The sequence below is a fragment of the Pogona vitticeps genome, chromosome 5, assembly GCF_051106095.1.
Source record: "Pogona vitticeps strain Pit_001003342236 chromosome 5, PviZW2.1, whole genome shotgun sequence".
NCBI lineage: Eukaryota > Metazoa > Chordata > Lepidosauria > Squamata > Agamidae > Pogona > Pogona vitticeps.
Window position 1 is genome coordinate 54935912 of NC_135787.1, and position 21804 is coordinate 54957715.

The 21804-nt window shown below is 40.8% G+C and overlaps 1 protein-coding gene across 2 annotated transcripts in view; it reads left to right on the top strand.

The window, feature by feature from the left end:
- GALNT7 (polypeptide N-acetylgalactosaminyltransferase 7) overlaps positions 1-21804 on the top strand; it is a 65306-nt gene that overhangs the window by 5577 nt on the left and 37925 nt on the right. For both annotated transcript variants that reach the window (XM_073001452.2, XM_020802119.3), the window contains exon 2: positions 17867-18330. In XM_073001452.2, the coding sequence (XP_072857553.2) occupies positions 17867-18330 (464 nt within the window). The remainder of the gene's footprint in view (positions 1-17866; positions 18331-21804) is intronic.

Sequence of the window (21804 nt, forward strand, 5' to 3'; positions counted from 1 at the left end):
GGGAGGACTGCAGGATTAGAGAGAGAGAGAGAGAGAGAGAGAGAGGCGGAGGGGAAGGAGGCAGAGAGGGAGGGAGCTGTGACTCATCAAGCAGCATTTTTCACTCTTCACAGATGAGTGGACGAGTGCATTTTTCAAGCCCTGCCTATGGAAAATGATTATACTTTGAGTTTTCTCTGGAGAAAACCATGATTTTTGTAGCTGCAATTCCATACAGTGGGATCTACCTGAACAATGGACTGCTCATTGTTGGGCTGGAGATGGCATGTGTAAATAGGTATCCAGCACTAGAATCCTGTTTTTAAAAAATAATTGTTTAATAGTAAACTGTGTTCTTTTGAAGCAGTGTGGCATGAAATTAGTTTACTAGTAGTTCTTTGAAAAAACAACATCCTCACTAATGTGTTATACACATGGATAGAGCACTGATCATGAGAGGTAATAAGTGCAATTCCAGCTGTGTGGGTGAAAACTCTCTCTGCTGATATGATATAGGAAATGGGCAGGAAGAACAAACTCAAACAGGGTCATAAATCACAGCTTTTTGATACCTATGTGACTTATGAAATCTTAAACAGCTGAGCATTTTGGTTGCAGAATTTTCTCTTCAGCATGTATTGCCAGCAGCTTGTAAACATGGTACTGTGTGAAAGCAAAGCAAGGAAGCAAATTTGCAGGTTCAACAACTCTGTGAACTTTTGTAGAGAATTATTGTCGTGAACTTTTATAGAGAATTACTGTTGTTTGGGATCTCTATTAAGCTATGCCAATTCTTGTTGTAAACGGAAAATGAACTATTTCCCCATTATGAAATAGTGGTTCAGAGCAGGAAAGCCTTTCTTTCAGGATGTTATGAGGACAAGCGAGGAAAAAAATCATTAAGCACTTTGCACATTTAGGTGCTGATGCAGCATGCTGGTAGGAAGGATTGTAGAAGGGCTGCTAAGGGGAGGCTGTTAGAGGGAAACTTGTTTTGCATATGAATTCATATTGCACCCCTAAAACTTAGCTCTTTCTCCACAGTGTAAAGGTTTATTCATATATAAACTTCTGGCATTTCCATTTAACACAGCTGACAATCTGGTTTTGAAAGGTCATTAGAAGTGCTTGGGTTATGTATCTCTGTGTCTAGGGGAAAAAAGAAATACAATTTATGCCATCTATCCTGGCTCTCCAGATATATTACCCATGTTGGCTGAGAGGGTGATTAGAGTTTCAGTCCAGTGTATCTGGACATCACCCAGTTGGGAAAAGCATGCCTGCATAATGTAGGTATTAAATAGGGCTGTCTTTTTAGTAGAAGGGATTTCTGAAGATTATCTGGACTATTATGTCAGAGTTCCATCTCTGTAATGTCCTGCATCTTCCTTCTTCAAAAGCAGTGTAGCAGAGGGAGAAGAGTCCCTTCACACCTATAGTAATTTCTCAAAAGCCACTCCATCTCTTGTTAGATACCATTTAAAGAAATTGGTAGGGGGCAGAAGATAAATGTTTCTCCTGGATTTTGAAAAGTGAAAGGCTATGGAGAGCATACAACTCCTGCATAGCACCAACTTTGGCCTTCACCTGTTTGGTTGTAGCTGGCAATCTATGTCTAGGGCCTTGTGCCAAAAAATCAGTTACAAGTTTGTCAGATTTTACTTAAAGTTGTTAATCTGTCATAAACGACTGGCATAGATGTATTTGGACAGACAGGCTTGTAATCATTTTTCGTGGAGCTATTTACAGGGTTGAAGGAAAGTATGTCAGATGTGAGAGACAATGTGCTAACATTACTTTCATGTGCTATTTATTATGGTGCTGAAGAGACAGGGTTGTTGTGATTTTATAAACATTTCATTCTCTGTAATTACATGTAGTATTCATTACATTCTCTCTGTGAAAGTGATCTTTCAGCTAAGACATTGAGTAGTTAAGGAGGGGTAAACCTGGAAAGATAACACTGATGACAAAACATTGGAAATGACTGCAGAATATGTCTCTTTAACTTCAGCATCAAGGTTGTAATACATTTTAGCATCAGACAAAAGCAGCAGCATAATTGATCTGTTTCACTGAATGCACATGGATAGCTTTCTAGAAGCAGTGAATGCCATTTTGGGCCATTTGTCTGTTATGACAGCCACTCCCAAATGAGAGTGTATATATATATTTTTAAAAAGACGACAACTTGTAAGAACAGGTCTGATGTGGGAAGCAATTCTTATGCATTCCTCTCATATTACCTTCAGAGTGTAAGCAATATGACCTTTTTGTCACCCCAGTGCTCAACTGTTTAGCCATGGGCTAGAAAATTGCATTATCTTGTTAGAAAAGCTTTAGCATAGTTCAGTCAAATTTTTAAAACACTGCCTCTTTTGTTTCCAAATTATGTCCAAGGGACAAGGTTGGCAAACAGTTTTGCTGGAGATCTGTTGGGGCTGGTGAGCTTCAATCTGTAATACTCCTGCAGTCTCTCCAGAATCATGCTGCCACTTTAACACATTCCACTGCCTTCAGCATCCTTCTGTTGATGTATAAAGTAAATGTGGTGGTGGGAAGGGAAAAACAAGACAGTGTAAAGAATGGTATTATGTACAGAGAGGTTGGCTGGAAAAAAAAGTTTACATGCAGTGACTGAACAGTAAATGCTTCACATGTCAGCATATTATTGTCCATGCACTTTTTCAGCTCTGCATATATGTAATGTCATGACTCAGTCTATTAACACAGATTCAGTTGGTATTCATTGTAATGAATGCTACCTTGGAAGGTGTGTCAGGACATACAGTAGGACCCGTGTATCCATGGGGTTCCAAGCGCCCCCCCGATACTGAAAAGCACGGATTATGGCTAACAGTCTGTTGGACCCAGGACTCCCCTGTACTGTAATTTTTTTAATCTCAATTGGGCCTCTATAAGTAAGAGCCAAGTTGAAATCTTCTCTCATTCCAGTGTTGAGGAAGGAGCTGGCTAGAAAGCAGGAAGGGCAGGAGGTGGGAAACTTCTCCCAGGAGACAGTTTGGCTTATGTTAGCACCTGTCTTGAGAGTCCCCTGGACTGCAAGGAGAACAAACCTAGCAATTCTAAAGGAAATCAACCCTGAGTGCTCACTGGAAGGACAGATCCTGAAGCTGAGAACCCAATACTTTGGACATCTGATGAGAAGAGAAGACTCCCTGGAAAAGACCCTGATGTTGGGAAAGTGTGAAGGCAAGAGGAGACGGGGACAACAGAGGATGAGATGGTTGGACAGTGTCACCGAAGCAACCAACATGAACCTGACCCAACTCCGGGAGGCAGTGGAAGATAGGAAGGCCTGGCGTGCTCTGGTCCATGGGGTCACGAAGAATCGGACATGACTGAACGAACGAACGAATGAGCACCTGTCTTCCTGCCTCACCAGCCAATCCATCTCCGAGTTTTGCAGCATTCATGTGGAAGGAAGTTGCATCAAACCGTTAAGACTAGGTGAAATGGTGGTATGGTAGCTTACAGTACCTATATAATGTACTGTTTGGTTCCATCTAGTGGACAGTCTAAAAATTACATCTTGAAAATGCTATTTGTAGGTGTTTTCATTTAATATTTTTACTATTTTCAGACTGTGGATAAGTGAATCAGCGCAATATTGATGCAGTGGATACCAGGGTCCTTGAAGAGTGTACTGTTTTGTTACTGAGTTTTTATTGTTGACATTTATTGTTTAATGGGATGCAATGACACATGGAATCTTCTTTGCTATTTGGCCTTTATGGCTATACTTAACCAAATGGAGGCTGTTTGTGGACACAAATGTGTTGAAGAAAGCACTGTCAGTAGAGCAAAGAAATGTGAATAGTCAGTCTGGACAGGCAGCCTCATATTAGAAGACTAGTGGATAGAACTAGTAACTTGGGTTACTAGTTGGGTGGATAGAACTAGTAACTTGGGTGGATAGAACTAGTAACTTGCATCACCTGACAATTTAAGATAATAGTTCTGCTCAGTGAACACAGTGGGGCTTATTCCTAAATATACGTGAACAGGAGTGGACCATATGCTTCCCTCACTCCCCTGAGGTGACTATAGAACTATTTTTAGAAATTTAAATGCATTTTAAACTTATTGTGTGTGTGTGTACATACATATACAGTGGTGCCCCACATAGTGACGATAATCCGTGCAGCCAAAATCGTCGCTATATGGATTCGTCGCTATGCGGATTTAAAAAGCCCATAGGAATGCATTGAAACTCCTTCAGTGCATTCCTATGGGCTTAAAACTTACCTTTTAAGCGAAAATCCTCCATACGGCGGCCATTTTGGGCACCCGGTAAACTAGGAATCCGTCCCTGTTTTACCCGGTGGCCATTTTGGAACCGCCGATCAGCTCGGGGAAAATCACCACTATGCGAAAATCAGTAAGCGAAACGGCTTACCGATCATCGCAAAGTGATTTCCCCCCACAGGAAACATTGTTATGCGATCGCAAAAGTGATCGCAAAAACAGTGTTGCTATGCGGATTTGTCGTTAAACAGGGCGCCCGTTATGCGAGGCACCACTGTATTGCTATGCTTACTGTTTTTAGCTTTTAAATACTGTTTTAAAGATATAAGCCCCCTTGGTTACTTTTGGGGAGAAAGGCGAGATAGAAATATTTTATTTATTTTGATTTATTTATTTATTATTGGATTTATATCCCACCCTTCTAGACAAAAGTCTACTCAGGGTGGCTCACAACATTAAACAAATAAAAACAACAATTAAAAACTACAATAACAAAAACAAGAAAATACAATCAAGAATTGGCGGGAGGGAAGGCCTGCCTAAAGAGCCAAGTTTTTAATTGACTCTTAAAGACACCCAGTGAGGGTGCCAGGCAGATCCCTGGCGGCAAGCTGTTCCAAAGTTGAAGGGCCACCGCCGAGAAAGCCCAAATTCTTGTTCTTTCTTTTCGGGCCTCTCTCGGTGTCAGGCCCCTCAGCCGTCTTTCCTGGCTCTGGCAAGTGACTTGAGTAGATCTAGGTGGGAGAAGGCGTTCTGCCAGGTATCGAGTACCTACCTACCTACCTACCTACCTACCTACCTACCTACCTACCTACCTACCTACCTACCTACCTACCTACCTACCTACCTACCTACCTACCTACCTACCTACCGTGCCAGGTTTATTTTGTATGTTCCAGGTGTAGTTGGTATGTAGAGAAAACAGCGTAGTGATTCACAACTGCACTATTTCTGTAGACTATCACTTGCCTGGTGAATTCCATCTTGTCAAGAACCTTTGGACTTAAAGTTCAGACTGGTACAAACCTGATGAAGTGGGTTTTTTGATCCACAAAAGCTTGTGTGTTGTATGGTGATTTTTTAGTGGCCTCTAAAGGTATCCCTTATTTTTGCATTTGCATTTTATTTTGTATTGACCACACACTTACCCTTTTATTTATCTCCTTTCTGTTCCTCTGTTATTACCTGTGCAAGCTAGGACAGAATTAAGAGTTACAGCCTCATGAAATCTGGAGGGCAGCCCTTTGTTCACCCCTAAAATAAGTCAATGGCTGAGATTGGATAATGAACCAGATCAGACTTTCATATATTGTACTGTAGTGTTAAGATGGTGAGTCACATCCTCTTTCCAGAAACTTTGGTTCAGAGTGAGTACCCAATTATTTTATGAAAGTTGGTGTTTGCACTCTACAGACTGACACCATTAATAAAGCAGAGCAGACTAAGCCAGTTCTATTTTGGTAGGAATCACAGACCCTTATGTTGAACTTGGTAAAAGAAGACACAGATATGCCATTCTGCATTAACAAGTTATGGCTCAATCCAGTGATTGATCCAGCAACTTCAGCCACATTTTCTGGTGCCTTTCCTTGTATCACTCAGGCTGTGGCTGCTGGCCTATCAAGCCAAAGCATGGATTTCACTAAATATACCTGCCTCTGGGACAAGAATTCTCCATTAATCAAGCTATTGACATGGCAGGCTTCCTTGGAGGGGTTTTCTAGACTATATACAATATGCAATTTATATATTTGCGAAGTTTCAGTACTTTTAAACTAGGTTAAAGGTGGCATTTTCAAAGCAGTATCTGGAGGAAAAGCAACCCTTTTCACTTGATGCTGAGAAAGGTTAAGGAATCTACAGGCACCTGGCTGTTCTTTTGAGGTTGCTGCCAAGTGTCCATTTATAAGATCTTTTGCACAATATTTTTAAAATGTCAGAGCATAGAATGATGAAACTCTCTCCAGAAAGCTTTTTGCTTGCTTTTGTGAGGTTTATTTATAAGTCCTATTTCTCAGTCAATGAAGATGTCTGATTGAACTGAAAAATGAGTTTAGATATCTATAAAAATAGCCTTTAAAGAACAGTTAAATGTCAGATAAGGCAGAAAGTATTATTCTATCCCACTGTAAAAAAAGTCACTATGTGAAAAAATGTGGGGTTTTTTTTGTTTGCAGTCTATTGGACTTTTTAAATACAGATGGTGAATGCCCTGCTTTCCTATGTTTTATCTGCCTGACATCTTAAGTACTGCAGGTGGCTGTTTTATATGACCTTGGGCTGTTAATACTAGACATAAGAGGATTTCATTCTCTCTTAGAAGCCCTTACCTTTTGTGTAGATTGATGAGAGATGCTTGATAATATTTTTGTGTGAGGTAAATAAGTAAATAAGTTGGTTTTCTGGATTAATAAAGGAAAAACCATGAGGATTTGAGGCTGCAATCTCAAATAGACTTGTCTGGAAGGAAGACATGTTAAATGGAGTCACACTTATTTCTGAATTAGGTTTTTTTTTAGTTTTGTAATGTGTTTAGATTAGTGTCAGCCTACAGAAAGAATCTCCAGAAATATCAAGAAGATTAAGAAATGTGTTACAAAAAGCCCCCCCAAATTAAAGTGAAATTCCTAAATCTAGTGCCCTCCCCAATGTTTTGGACTATAACTCCCATAATGCCTATTAGCATGATTACAAGGTTGGAGTGGCTTCATTAACATGGTAGTGGAAAAGTAATCATTGTGAAAGATTGTTGGCTTGATTTACTCTTGTTAGCTGTCTAATTATTGGACCTTTACATCACATGTAATACTAACCCTGACTCTGTTCCAGTGGTTTCCAACCTTGGGTCCCCATATGTTCTTGGACTAAATCTCCCAGAAGCCCTCACCACTAGCTGTGAGGGTCAGGTGCAAACCAAAGAAATTGGGGTCACTGTGGCCAGTGGTTAGGTGTTGTGGGAGCTGCAGTTCCAAAAATCTGCTCGGCAGAAGTCTGCCTGTCTTTCCTTTTGAGCAGAGGTAAGCAATTGGCTCTCCAGATGTTGTCCAATTTCATTTCGTACAGTTACATGTGCTGTTGGTGCTGTTGGGAGTTGCAGTCCAACATCATTCGGAGGTGTGCAGTTGCTTATTCCTTCTTCAGAATCATTCTTGTAAAATTAATGCAATCATGTCTCATGAGAGAGGGCCGGTTTCTGGTTTAATCGAACAGTGTGTTTACTTCAAGAGCTAGGCTAATTCCTTAATTACTAATGAAATACCAGTAATTATGGTGAACAGGTCTGCGTATTAGCGGTCTCTGATCCTATCTCCAGCTGTGTTCCTAACTGCAGCTCATCTCTTAGTCTGACTAACATTGCTCTAGATTTTGTATCTTCTTCTGGATCCACATGTAATTGCATTTGAATGACCCGATCTTTGAATGTAGTACTGTAGAAGACAACATTAGATTAAGAGTCAAATGTATAGACTTCTCTAGAACATAGGCCCTCTGTATAACCTAAGCTAGCTTTTCTATATGTATCTTTTCAAAGATCACTTATATCTAATTTTATTTCTGAAATTGTATCAAAAGGATATACTGTATTATGAATCCCATATGCCTGTGGTGAGTGGAGGCTTATCTCCACAGAATAACAGTTGTGCAAAATATTTTTACTATGTGAGTAGATGCACTGAGTATACTGCAAGTTGTGAAAAGCAGCTGTTCACTTGGCACCCAGTCTATATAGCATGCTTTCCCCAGCATGGAACTTTTAGTTGTGCTTGGCTGGACTGCACTAGCTGGAGTGTATGTGGAAGGCATCAGGTTAGGGAAAGCTCCTGTATAGGCAAAGCAAAAAAATGCTGGGTTTTATGGCTTTTGACCTAATGGGGAAAAAAGAGGATGTTTGACATTGATAGAGGTGCTGGTTTAATTTAGGTTAACTTAGTTGCATACTCATGAAGTTGCGCAGTATTGAAAATTCTTTTTTTTCTTTCTGCTGGTCATGGCTGTAGAACAGAGATAGGAAAGTGTCGAGCTGCAGCTCCCAGCAGCTTCCACAATTGGTTGGGCTGGCTGCAGTTCATGGGAGTTGCAGGTCTACGATTCATGGAGGGCCACATGTTCCCAACCCATGTAGCATGATTTGTAATGACAAATATTTGTAATTTATTCATTTATTGGAAAATGCTAAAATGTAGATTAAAAGTGATTTTGTATTAAGAACATAGTGTACAACCTGCCTGAATAAAAATATATATCTGCCTGTTGACAGAAGGAATACAAAAAGGAATGAACGTAACTTCTTTTAGCAACGAGTTCCAGTATCTGCAGGTAGAGATGGGCACGGACCTGAAAAACCAGAAAACTGAACCAGTTCACCTGTCAGCTTTCAGTTCATGCCTGGTGTGGGAGGGGCTACCCACTCCTGTTGCAGGACCACTGGCACAGTGACGAGAGGAGCCTGGGGTGCTGCCTCTACATAGGTGCCTGACCCCCTGCTGGACACTCTGATCAGCTGGGAGGTGGGCGCCTGCACAGAGGCACCAGGCCGGGCTCCTGGAAGGGAAGCTGGCCTGATGTCTCTGATGATGGCGGCAGTAGCAGAGGCATCAGGGCCAGGTAGGGAGGTAATGGTGGCAGTGGGAAGGGGGCGAAACGAAGCACCAAGGGGAAAAACATTTGCCATTTCACTTCAGCAAAACAGGATCCCTGAACTGAGTCACGAACTGAATTATGAACCGGCCCGATTCATTGTTTTTTCTGGTTTGTAGTTTGGTTCGTGCCCATCTCTGTCTGGAAGCAACCACGGAGATAGGGTTCTCCTGTGTCCCTAGCAGACTTTCCTGTGATAGTGACAGGATTGAGGGAAGAGCCACCCCTGAAGATCTTCAATCCTTGACAGCTGATACGAGAAAATGCTGTCCTTCAAATAGCCTGGTCCTACGTGGTATAACCACCACTTTAAATTGTGGCTGGAAGCAGGCTGGTAGTCATTTAAGCTGTTGTAAATATTTGTTGTTCTTGTTATGTGCCATTAAGTTGCTTCCAACTTGTGGCAAAGCAAAAGCAAAGTGTGCTGTTTATGTACCACCCCATAGTGGGTGGTACATAAAATATGCAATTTATATACTTAAATAAAAGCTTTCCGACCTGGCTTGCTGTGTTCTTTTTATTTTGGGGTTATTTTTTTCTTCGGGCGGAACGGATTAAATGGTTTTCAGTGCATTCCTATGGGAAATGGAGCTTCTACTTACGAAAGTTTCAACTAACGAACATCTTCTGGGACGGATTAAGTTTGTAAGTAGAGGTTCCACTGTATGCCAAGATGTGAGCCTCATCCTTAGTGGAGAGAGTAGCTCCCCCAAAGGAGAGGGAGGCCCCCAAACTGCAGATACTAGGTGCACCCACTCGCAGGACTTCCATCTTGTCCGGGTTCAGCCTCAGTCTGTTGTATTTCATCCATCCCAGCACGGTGTCCAGGCAGCATTCAAGGGACGAGATGGCATCCACTGCAGAAGGGTGAAAGGAGAGATAGAGCTGGCTGTCATCCTCATATTGGTGACACAATGCTCCAAAACCCCTGATGGCCTCCCCTAAAAAGGACTGGAGCCAGGACAAAGCCTAGCCACCAACTCCCATCCCAGAGAGCTTTCCCCAGGTGGATACTGTGGTCAATGGTATTGAAGGTCGCCGAGAGGTTGAAGAGGACCAGCAGGGACATGTCACCTCTGTTGGTCTCCCTCTGAAGGTCATTGAGCATGGTGACCAGTGCCATCTGTGCCATGGTGCGGCCTAAACCCAGATTGGAATGGGTCAAGGCCATTGGTCTCTGGGAAAGGAAGACTGAGAGCATTTTATCCCCACATACCTTTATCAACAGTTCGGTTTACGATGGTTGTTGTGGGTTTTTCGGGCTCTTTGGCTGTGTTCTGAAGGTTGTTCTTCCTGAAGTTTTGCCAGTCTCTGTGGCCAGCATCTTCAGAGGACAGGAGTATGAACTCTATCCGTACTCCTGTCCTCTGAAGATGCTGGCCATAGAGACTGGTGAGATGTCTTCTGTTCAAACATTACACAGAGAATTGCTTACAGGACATCTTAAAATTCAGTTTCTAGCAGCTTTCTTAAGAGTGGAGTTGGAAAAAGTTGCAAAAATCAATCAGGGACATATTTCAGACATACAGTATGAGACACAAAACAATAGGCTTTGTAGGGAAGAGATAGACATGTACAGAAGGTTTGATTACTAAGTGTTGTTGTTGTCGTCTAGTCATTTAGTCGTGTCCGACTCTTCGTGATCCCATGGACCAGAGCACGCCAGGCCCTCCTATCTTCCATTGCCTCCTGGAGTTGTGTCAAATTCTTGTTGGTAGCTTCAGTGACACTGTCCAACCATCTCGTCCTCTGTCGTCCCCTTCTCTTCTTGTTCACACTTTCCCAACATCAAGGTCTTTTCCAAGGATTCTTCTCTTTTCATGAGATGGCCAAAGTATTGGAGCCTCAGCTTCAGGATCTGTCCTTCCAGTGACCACTCAGGTTTGATTTCCTTTAGAATTGATAGGTTTGTTCTCCTTGCAGTTCAGGGGACTCTCAAGAGCCTCCTCCAGCACCACAATTCAAAGGCATCAATTCTTCTGCGGTCAGCTTTCTTTATGGTGCAGCTCGCACTTCCATATATCACTACAGGAAAAACCATAGCTTTGACTATTCGGACTTTTGTTGGCAAGGTGATGTCTCTGCTTTTTAAGATTCTGTCGAGGTTTGTCATCGCTTTCCTCCCAAGATGCAGGCGTCTTTTAATTTCGTGGCTGCTGTCACCATCTGCAGTGGCTCCATCTATTCCAGGCAAACAGATGAGTAGCAGCAATGATATGTTTGATACTGAACCTAACCAAGTGTTTGCAAACTATAGAATCTAGAAAAGTAGATGAAATAACACCGGAAAAAAGAATAATTGGTTAGGCTACAATCTTAAACCGAATTATGTAAGAGCAAGACTCACTGAACATAGCAAGACTTACTTAAAGTAAATATCAACAGTGTTGTATTGTTCTTTGAAGGTGGATTCTGTTGCCCAAAGGATCAATAAGTGTGCTCTCTAAGAGAACTCATTACAGTACTTGCAAGCACTGTGAAAGGTCATTTTTTCTAGCAAAGAGGTCTCTCAAAGGTTTCTGTAAGTGGCAAGGAGAAACATAGCTTTGTAATAAGAGGAGACTTATTAAAGGCAACTTTTAAAACGTGAACCCATCCTCTGGAATTATAGGTCTGTGGATTTTATATGTAAGAACTGGAGCCTAATAGGAGATGGAGATGTTTGAGAAAAAAAGGGAAGGAAGCCTATTACTGGGATTGTCTTTTAAAAAATACTGATCTTGTCTGATTAAAGTGACTTACACAGTTCTGTGAATGAATTGTAATTGCCGTTTCAAATGCCTTTCTTCACTATATTTTAAAATAATAGTAATAATAATAAATTCAATTCTGCTTCCACCTTTTGGAGGCAGCCATTGGAGTGAAGGAGCCCATATTTTAAAAGAGATACACTCAGTATCAATTCTCTAATTGCTCCAGTATTCTGTGTGGATGATAGGAAAAGTGCATCCATAGTGCTTCTGGTATATGCCATCACCAGGTTCATCCCATCTTGATTTCAATTTCAATATGACTTGCTCAGTGCACATAATATGATCGAGTAGAGCATACTTGTTCAGTTGAAGTATCCATCCTTGTCTGTGAGACAATGCACAAATGAAACGAGCATGCCACACTGGAATGGCTGTTGCTAATTTATCAGAGTAGCCTGGACCATAAGGTTCCTTCACATCTATCCACTGATGTACAATATATTTACATGTCACAAACAGGGTATGTAATGTGGCCCATTTGGAGTGGTCTGTGATGATTAGAATGTCTGTAGGAAAGTAGCAGATGAATTTTCAACATGTATTCAGTTTCTCTTTAATCTAGTTGACCCGACATACAGTATAGCAGAATCCAGCTCTCCCTTATTGTATTTGTGTGAAAACCTTGGTTTATATTGGTCCAGTGCAACATGTATGTAATGCTTACACTGAGCTGCCAGTTTTTATTAGTGTTATAACCACTTACTTGCTGACAGTGCAGGTAATGTAATCAATTTGCCAGTGAGTACAATTATCCTAATAAGATTCAAATCTTCCTGTACTTAGGTAGATAAAATTGAAAGAAAGAAAGAAAGAAAGAAAGAAAGAAAGAAAGAAAGAAAGAAAGAAAGAAAGAAAGAAAGAAAGAAAGAAAGAAAGAAAGAGGGAAGGAGGGAGGTCACAGTAGAATCACTAACCCACAAAAACAAAACTGAAACAGTCAGATAGAGTGGTAATGGTGGTATGGAAAGCTCAGTGAAGGCCAAGCATACTTGTTGGGTTCAGAATGCTGGATGACTCTTGAGGCAGTTCAGGGAAAATGGAATGCAGTGACCAGAAGCCTTAAACAGTTGCACTCAGCGCTGCAATATAATATTGCAGAACCCACATAAACCCAAATAAACAAATGATACTGAAGCTGAATTGCTCCATAAAAAACCAATGCAATCCAGCTTGGTTGTTGGTCCAGCCCAGTGATGTTGCTTTGCAAGCTATGTCTCCCATACAGAGAAACCTTTTATTTCAGAATCTTCTGTGATACATGTGTGATTACATGACTTTTTACATCTTTTTTTTCTTTTAGATTGTAGAAATATATTTGTTTATTTTAATTACTTACTGTATGCTATACTGTTTCAACAACTCTTATAAAGAAATTAATACTCAATCATTAAGATTTATGATTACCATTCTTTTTTTTTTCCTTTTCAATTTGCCACTTCAGAACTTTCATAGAGAGTCTTCTGAGAGGCACTTTCCTCAGCCAAGATAAGAGTCAAATGTGCTACAGAGAGATTTTATTTCACTAATATGTAAAAAGCTCAGTGCTTTTATGCTAGGAGTTCTCACTTGAGCTGTCATGGTAATCATAAGCCTGGGAATCAAAGCAGCTAAGCAAGTAAAGTGATCTATGATTCATTGTTTTTTTTTCCCTTGATGAGACTATAACTGTTAATATGAAATTATCGAAGCCTGAAATAGTCAATATTTCTGTTCAACACGATAGGTTGCTCTAAAAATTAAAAAAAATCTAACAGACTAAAAAATCATTAACTAATAAAAATCAAAGGTATAGAAATTTTATGTATGATTACAGGTTAACAGATAGATACTTATAGAATAATCTTGCTCGTAATTGTACCTTCCACAGAACTTTTGATTGGTATATGGACAAGTGAAAGGAGAGTAGAAAGATACTTATTATATTGTCTTTATTGTGTGGCCTGTACCAATTGCCTATATGGCTGCCTGTACCAATTTGATTTTGTCATTCTACATTGCTTCATCTGTGACCTGTCTCAAGTCATAAAAATCATAAAGTACTTAAATATTACATAAACAGTGTATTATTGATGTTACTGTGAGATCCCCACTATCACTGTTGTGCTGTGAGTAGAGTTTCTGCTGCATTTGTTAATTTTGACCATATTGTTAACTTCTACAATTTTTTTTTATTATTTGCTCTGTCTTCTCTCATTTTTATAAATTTAAAACACATATTTGTGGACTTGTGCTTCTTTCAGGTGCTTTCACTTTTGGTTTCCCAGTTATGTTTCTGGCACTCTGGAAACCCTACAAAGAAGAAAAAGAAAAAAAAAAACCAGAGAAAGGGCAGCAGAGAATCTATCCCAAAAGCAGGCAACAGTGCATGAGAAAGAAAAATCATCAGTCCCCCCCCTCCATCAAAATATACACCTTCAACACAACAGCCAAAGTGGCCAAAATTCTGTTGTTTAGCACAGTAAGCCCATTGAAGCAATGAAACCTATGGAGGAGTTCTCTCATCAAATTCCCACTGATTCATTTACATCTATATATTGTACATGGAGAGTACTTTTTTGCTGGTGTTTCTGTGATGCATTGGTTTTCAAGGCACTTCAGAAAGCAGTGGCACTTGTCCACGCACATCCAGAATGGTTCCCTGATGTCTCATTCCTAACATAGGCAAAAGGGGATATCAGTCCCTCTCTACCCTGTCCCCTCCTGCTTTGCTGTCTCCTCCCTTACCTCTCCTTGCTTTACCCCTCCATGGGATGTAGAAGGTTGAAGACTAGCCTCCAGAAAAATTCCCATAAGGAAACATGATCACATTGCACACACCAGGATCAACAAAGAATAATACAGTTCTCTAGTCCACATTAGTAGATCTTGCTCTGGAGCAGAGTATGCAAAAAATATACCACTACCTGACAGTGGTATTTTTAAAAAAAGACTTAGAAAAGAAGGTGTGTTGTTTTTACACATTTTGATTCTGTTGGTACTAGTTTCAGATTGGCATTGTGTTGATGCCAGGATACAATCCCCATATTATTGGTGCAAAGAAAGCTAATCAAATGCTCTCTCTGTATGGTCGGACAGGAACTGAAGTGCCTTAAAAAAACCTTGTGATGGATTTCATTCAGTACTCTGATGGGATGTGGTCAGGAACAGCAAGATCAGGGATGGAAGGAAGAATTGTGCCAATAGTTCCTTTTGCTAGCATGGGGTCTCCCCATAGCATTCTTTTATGAAATCAGTAAATGGCCCCACAAGTTTGTTGGCTCCTGTGATTCAGAGTCTAAAAAGAATGTTGGATAAATCAATTACCACTCTGTGAGGCTCCCAAGATGGAGGCAATGATAGGAGTGCCGTCGCCCCCGAAGAGTACCCATCACACCCAGACATCCCCCCCACCATCCCCACCGCGACGGGAAGAGAAAGGTGTGGAGACCCCTGATTGGGGGAAGGAAAGCGTCGGATCCCTTACCCTGAACAAGGGGGTAGACACCCATGATTTGGAGGAGGTCATGAAGGAGTTAAAAATCACCTGGGAACCGGGACGAGTTCTGGCGGGAAACCGGGGGGTGGAGATTGAGGCTGGGGTAGGAGATACAGTATAAGGGAGAAGCCGAGGGATATACCAGGAGGTTGGTAATGGGTGTGGATGGAGGACCCCTGGACCCATAAGTGGGAACAGGTCCGGGTTCCTCATGAAGAAGCCGAGAAACGTCGGCAGTTGGGACTAAAACCCCGCCCTTCTTATTGGGGGGAAACGGAGGCTAAGGAGTGGAGGAGAAAGCTGCGTGAAGAGAGAGAAGCCGTTGCACGAGAGTTGGAGAGAAAGAAGCAATGGCATATCGCCGAACTGAGGAAGCTGGGGGGTTACCCAGCCCCTGGGGTGCGGATGGAGGAGATGGGTCATCCTGGGATGGCTGGAGCGGAGATGAAGAGACATTACCGCTAATTTCTTTAGAAGAAGCATTGGACCCTGGGCTGGGATCTGTGCCGCCTACAACAGGTCCCTGGAACCCAGAGACGACGAACCCATTTGTAAATAGTTTGTGGACTCCGTTGAAACCAAGCCATGTTTTGCAAGAATCCCTGAACCCCTTTGTAGGGGGAAATCCGGTTGGTGTTAATACAGGAATAAATACTGAACCATTTGAACTACCTCCACCGTCTCGTCCATTTATTGGGGAGCAAACAGCCCTTCCAAACGAACCCTCACACACTCCCTAGTCATCCTGTTCACAAAGGGACTGTTGTTTACAATACTGGACATTCATTTTAGGAAGTTGCTTTTTGAGATAGTTAATGAAATGATATCTTGCACAGAAGAATTGGTCTGGACTTTATAAAATAAACTCTGTCTCTTGTAACTTGAATTGGAGAAAGGTTTATCATCATACATGCTTTACTTTTCTATGCAGGGATTTCTATGTTACTGCCTATAAACGTGTGTACATTTGCTCTTCAGTTTCCCTGCATCTGTCTGCCATCAAGCATGTCTGTAAATATTTGCCAACTGTATCCGTTTGACACCAAGCATTTGTTTAAATATTGACCAATGAAGACAATACTCTGTGTATTTGATGAAGTTGGTTGTAGTCCATGAAAGTTTATATTGGTCTTTAAAATGCCACTAGTTTCTCATAATTTTTGTTGTAACAAACCCTGAGCCATAAAGAAATATGATCTTTTACTGATAATAAGGCCAGCCCTCCAACTAACTCCCACAACACACAAAAGTCATAACATAAGTCTAGTTCAAGGACTGAATGCTACAGTTGTTCATAAATACATGGTGTCAGGGGAAGAATCTCAGTGTATATTAATTTTATTTTATTCTGTCCAAAGCCTCTTTGAATTCTAGTTGTAGAGGTTCTTGTGGCCATTGAGATCAGTTTAATAGGATGGGTGAGACCGTTTTCTTTAGTTATGGCTTGGTATCTTCAAGTAATGTGGTTTTTATTTTTAGTGATAAGTTAGCGTCCTGTGAGGAACTGTAGTTTCCCTTCATCATCCATTCATGTGTATAAATGTTGATAATTAATGATACCTTAGAAGCAAGACATTCCTTATCACAAAATTATGCAGGTCACAATTTCAGAACTCATTTTTGAAATGTGGTCTGTGCGTGTTCTGTGCCATCCAGTTGAAACTAACTCATAATGACTCTAACAGGGCTTTTAAGATAAGTGAGATATTTAAGGATTGGTTTTACCAGTTCCAATCCCCCAGTGAGTTTCCATGGCCAAGCAGGCATTTAGACCCTGTTCTCCAGAGTCCTAGTCTGTCACTCTATTCACTATACCAGAAGTCCCCAATCTCCGGTCCGCGGCCCAGTGCCGGTCCGTGGCCTGAGCCAGACCAGGCTGTGGAGAGAGACCTCCCTCCCCACCCTGCAGGCAGTGCCCCACACACAACTCATTTGCGCCTGCACGCGCACGCCCACACAACCACTGCGCTGCCCTTTGCACATGTGCATGAGTGCACACGCACAAGCACTTCACTGCCCTTTGCACATGCACACGCACATGCTCCGTTACGCATGTGCATGAGTGCAGGAGGCGTGCCCTGCCTTCCCCAGCTGGTCTGCAGGGCTAAAAAGGTTGGGGACCGCTGTACTATACCACACAGGGAATTCCTAGAACATGGTACCCAGGCTTTAAGTGATACTCTTGTAGCAAGATCTCCCTTTCATAAGGACTCGCTCTATTGACCTACTTTTTAAATAGAGATGGTTTAAGTTTAAGACTGTATATCCTTTAAAACTTTTTGTAGTGTTTTCCCCTCTTATTCTGTAATAAGCACTATTATAACAAAAGCAAGGGCAACAAGATGATGATCGAAGAATGTAGGGAAGTGGATCTGTTGCATTCCTTAAATATGGCAATATCTTACTGGCCAATAATTAACTGGTCTTGCCTCTATCAGGATGTCCATATATGAATTGGGAACATTCATATTTTGTGTTTACACCTTTTGAAATCTGTAGATAATAGGCTGCAAAACATGGATATAATAGTATTATAAGCAGCTGCACCGGGTGGATTTCAGAATTATTTATATTTTTACCTTACATGAAAGTAATTTATCTTTTATTGCTTGCTTACATGTTACATTCCAGTGTGTTGACTGAATAGAGTGCATTGACAATAGAATTATAGCACTGGCATGGAAAACTTAAGCTGGATCTACAACTCTGGTTATTATTTTGTCTTATGATGTTATGTTGCCTTTTTATGCAGGATAACAAAGAAGCCAGCAATCTTGTGCCAAACAATGGAGATCATGATTCGATTGCTAGAAATGACAAATTCAAGCCTGTGTTACCTTGGCCTCATGTTGAAGGTGTGGAAGTAGACTTAGAGTCAATTCGACGAAGGAATAAGGCCAAAAATGAAGGGAATCCTCTTGCTGGAGTCAATAACGATCAACAAAACATCATGAAGCGGCAATATCTTACATTTAAGCCACAGTCATTTACTTACCATGATCCTGTATTGCATTCTGGAATTCTTGGTAATTTTGAACCCAAACAACCTGAACCCCATGGAGTTGTAGGTGGCCCTGGTGAGGAAGCCAAGCCATATGTTTTGGGACCAGAGTATAAAGAATCTGTTCAAGCCAGCATTAAAGAATTTGGGTTTAACATGGTAGCAAGTGATATGATCTCATTAGATCGAAGCATTAATGACTTGCGTCAAGAAGAGTAAGTATCTGCTTTGACTCTTTTGGGGGGAATAGTTTAATTGGATTGATTGTTTCCAGTGTAAATGTTGTTTCATCATCTAGCAGTTGATTCAGTCAGCTTGATTGTCCCCCAATACAATAAACCTAATTCTCTTACTTAATGTAATATGTATTAGAGATATTCAAATAAGAAGAATAAATTATTAGTACTTTATGCCACATGTGCTGTGCAATTAAGTGCTGATGCTTACGTACAAAGCCCTAAACGGTTTAGGGCCTCGATACTTGGCAGAACGCCTATTCCCACCAAGATCTGCCCGTGTCACTCGTGCGAGCCAGGAGGTGAGGCTGAGGAGCCTAACGCCGAGGGAGGCCCGGAAGGTAAAGACAAGAAATCGGGCCTTCTTGGCGGTGGCTCCTCGCCTTTGGAACAACCTACCTCCTGAGATTCACGTGGCACCCTCGCTAGGTATCTTTAAAAATCAACTAAAAACATGGATGTTTCGGCAGGCCTTCCCTCCAGACAATTCCTGATGCCCTCTCCTCTCCCTCTCCTATTGTTTCCTCCCTCTCCTAAGGTTTCCTCTATTTAAATTTTTTATACTATTTTATAATTGTGAATTTCATTGTATGTGTATATACTTACAATGACAATAAATTATTATTATTCTGTTAGCTGCCTAGAGTCGTCTTAACCGACCAGATAGGCGGGATATAAATAAAATAAATAAATAAATAATAAATAAAATAAAATTATTTTTTTTCTCTCATGGTAAAGAATTGCACTGCCATGAAAAATGGTTACGTAACTCTTCCTGCCCTTTTGTTTTGCTTGTTCTTTGAAATATGGCCCATGCCTTTTCCATAAGGCATGATGCCAGGCCCTGATGACCATTCTGTTATCATTAGAACCATTGCCTAGGCTACTGTAGCTCAACTGTTTATCTGAAGAATATTTTTCACCCTGTGATTTGTGGACAGAATCAATCAGCTGCTACTGAACGTACGCTTTTTGCTTATTCTTGTTCTCTGACTTTAGTATCCGATGTAGGATGTGCTCCATTCTGAATTATCTCGGAAGCAACCACACAATGATTCCTATTTACAGTCATACACAGCATTATTTCCTTCATGTAATGTAATTGTTTTTTGCTGAGATTTTGAGTAGAGATTTTTATTTGTCCTCAGCATTTCTTTCAAATACAAAGTCTCAAGTTTTTCCCCATTTTCTGTCACTAGTAGAATCTGTGTTCTGTGCTTCTCTTCCATCCATCTTCATTAAGTCAAAGAAACAAGAAAAAGGCCACTGACAACCTGCACTTCTCCACATGATCACACATGCGCAAGAACATCCTGGTGAAGAAACCTGGGTCTACTAGAACTATTGCTCTGTTTCTTGCTTTTTCTCTCCTCTCCTCTCTTTTCCTTTTTGTATCTGTTAGTCCCTACATGTTAGTAGGAACTGGCTTCTTTCTTTACCTATATGGCAGTTAGGAAATGATAGGTGCTTTATAACAGTAAATTGCTAACAGTAACTTCATTCACAAGCTGTTCCTTCTGGAAGGGGAAAGTGGACCCACAGGAATCGGTAGACAAGAATAACAAAACACTGTCATCTCTAAATGTGCATTTCATAGAATTCTTTCCTAATGATGGTATTAGCTGTAATACTATTCATACTTAGGTATAAACAGGATCAACAAGTCTAGTTCCTATAGATGGCTTTTTTTCTTGGCGTCCCCTGCCCCCATCGAGATGGACTGAATAAAGCAACCTTCACCACCCTTTGCTCATGTTATCAGCATTCTGTCCTCAGTCAGTTTTATTCTCAGCAGATACAGTCCTTCACTAGAATGTGTGTGTACATGTGAGCAATGCAGCTGGGGAACTTGTCATGTGTTACATATCATCAGAACTGTTTCCAGCTGCTAAGCTGTGGCAAGGCTGTTGTGATAAAAATAGAGACCTAGAAATACATAGAGCGATAAAGTTCACAAACATGGCCGCTGCATTTATTTCAAAATCTTTGACTGTTTTTCAAGTGTAATGTTTGTTTGCATACTCCTTACACAGCAGAACCATACACAGTTTGCAACCATGAGTGGCTCTGCATCTGTACAAAATATCTGAAATACATGTTCCTGACCTGTGGAGAAATACCTAGGCTTCTTTAGTGGAGGAAAAAACTGAGATCTTTGCATTTCTTGCAAAGTCTATGTGACATATAACTGCATGCTATAAAAAGGTGTACCAGCCATTCAGTCCAGTGATGCAGTACATATTTCATTACAGTTGGATCCACAATGGGTGTATTTTGTTCTGTTTGATCAAATTCAATCCAGCGCCACAATCATGCTGTTCCCCTTCCTTCCTCTTAATCCCACTTTCCCTGTGTCTCTTGTTTAAGATTTTAAATCCAACAGGAGGAACCAAAATGCTTGACTTCTGTAAATCACATTGGGAGCCATTTTTGGTTGAACAGCACGTTTTAAAAAAGAAGAATCAAATAAGTTGTTCTTACTAATCTAGTACTGCCTGCTCTAATACAGAACAGCCCTTCAGGCTATTGGGCAGATAGAACTGTCATCAAGAGAGAACTGGTCATAGCAGAACTAGACCTTTTTCCAAAGAGATAACTATGTTAATCTTTTGCAGCAAATCCAACCAAAAGTCAGGTTGTGGCATTGTAACAATTGTATTGAAGTGTAAGGTTTTGTGGATTAGAGGTCACTTCTTCAGATGCATGACGTGTACTTTGTGGTGGAGATGAATGCAGATGTGTAAGACCAGTAGTGGTTAAATGCAAAAAGGGACTGTTAATGAAGTAGCAGTGTTGAATACATATTATTTTTATACAAGAGTTCCCCTTTGAGATTTTCTTGTGGATGGCTAACTTATGCTCAGAGTTTCCCGGGAGGCTGATATGTTCTCTCATTGGCTATTGAAATTTTTCCTTTTCCAGTGTCTTACTTGCATCTGGTCCTTCTGCGTAGAGACTGCCCTGTTTTTTTTTTCCCATGTAGAATACATAAAGGTATTACTGGCAGATGATATATATTACATTGCCCTCCTTCATGTTGTGATTGAACTTGCAACTGTACATTCATAAACCATGAACACTGTCATTCTTCTGTCATCACATTGAAATAATGGGTGAAATCTCAGATTTCAAAGAAGCAGGTTCAGATGCCTGGCTTGATTTATTTGGGGATTCTATGCAAGATTATGGCTACCTCTTCTTTTGCGGGCAGATAGAGCAAAGGTCAGAGCACAGATTAATTTGGTAGAAGGGCCATAGTTCAGTGATAGAGCACATGCTTTGTTTTAGAAGATACAGATTCAGTTTCTAGTGTCTTCAGGTGAGACTTTTTTCCAGCCTAGAGAATAGTTAGTATTCAATGTAAACAATATCGAGTTACATGGACTCATGTCTGACTTTGAGTAAGACAACTTCCTATATTTTTATGGGATTGTGTGTATATCTAAGGATTCC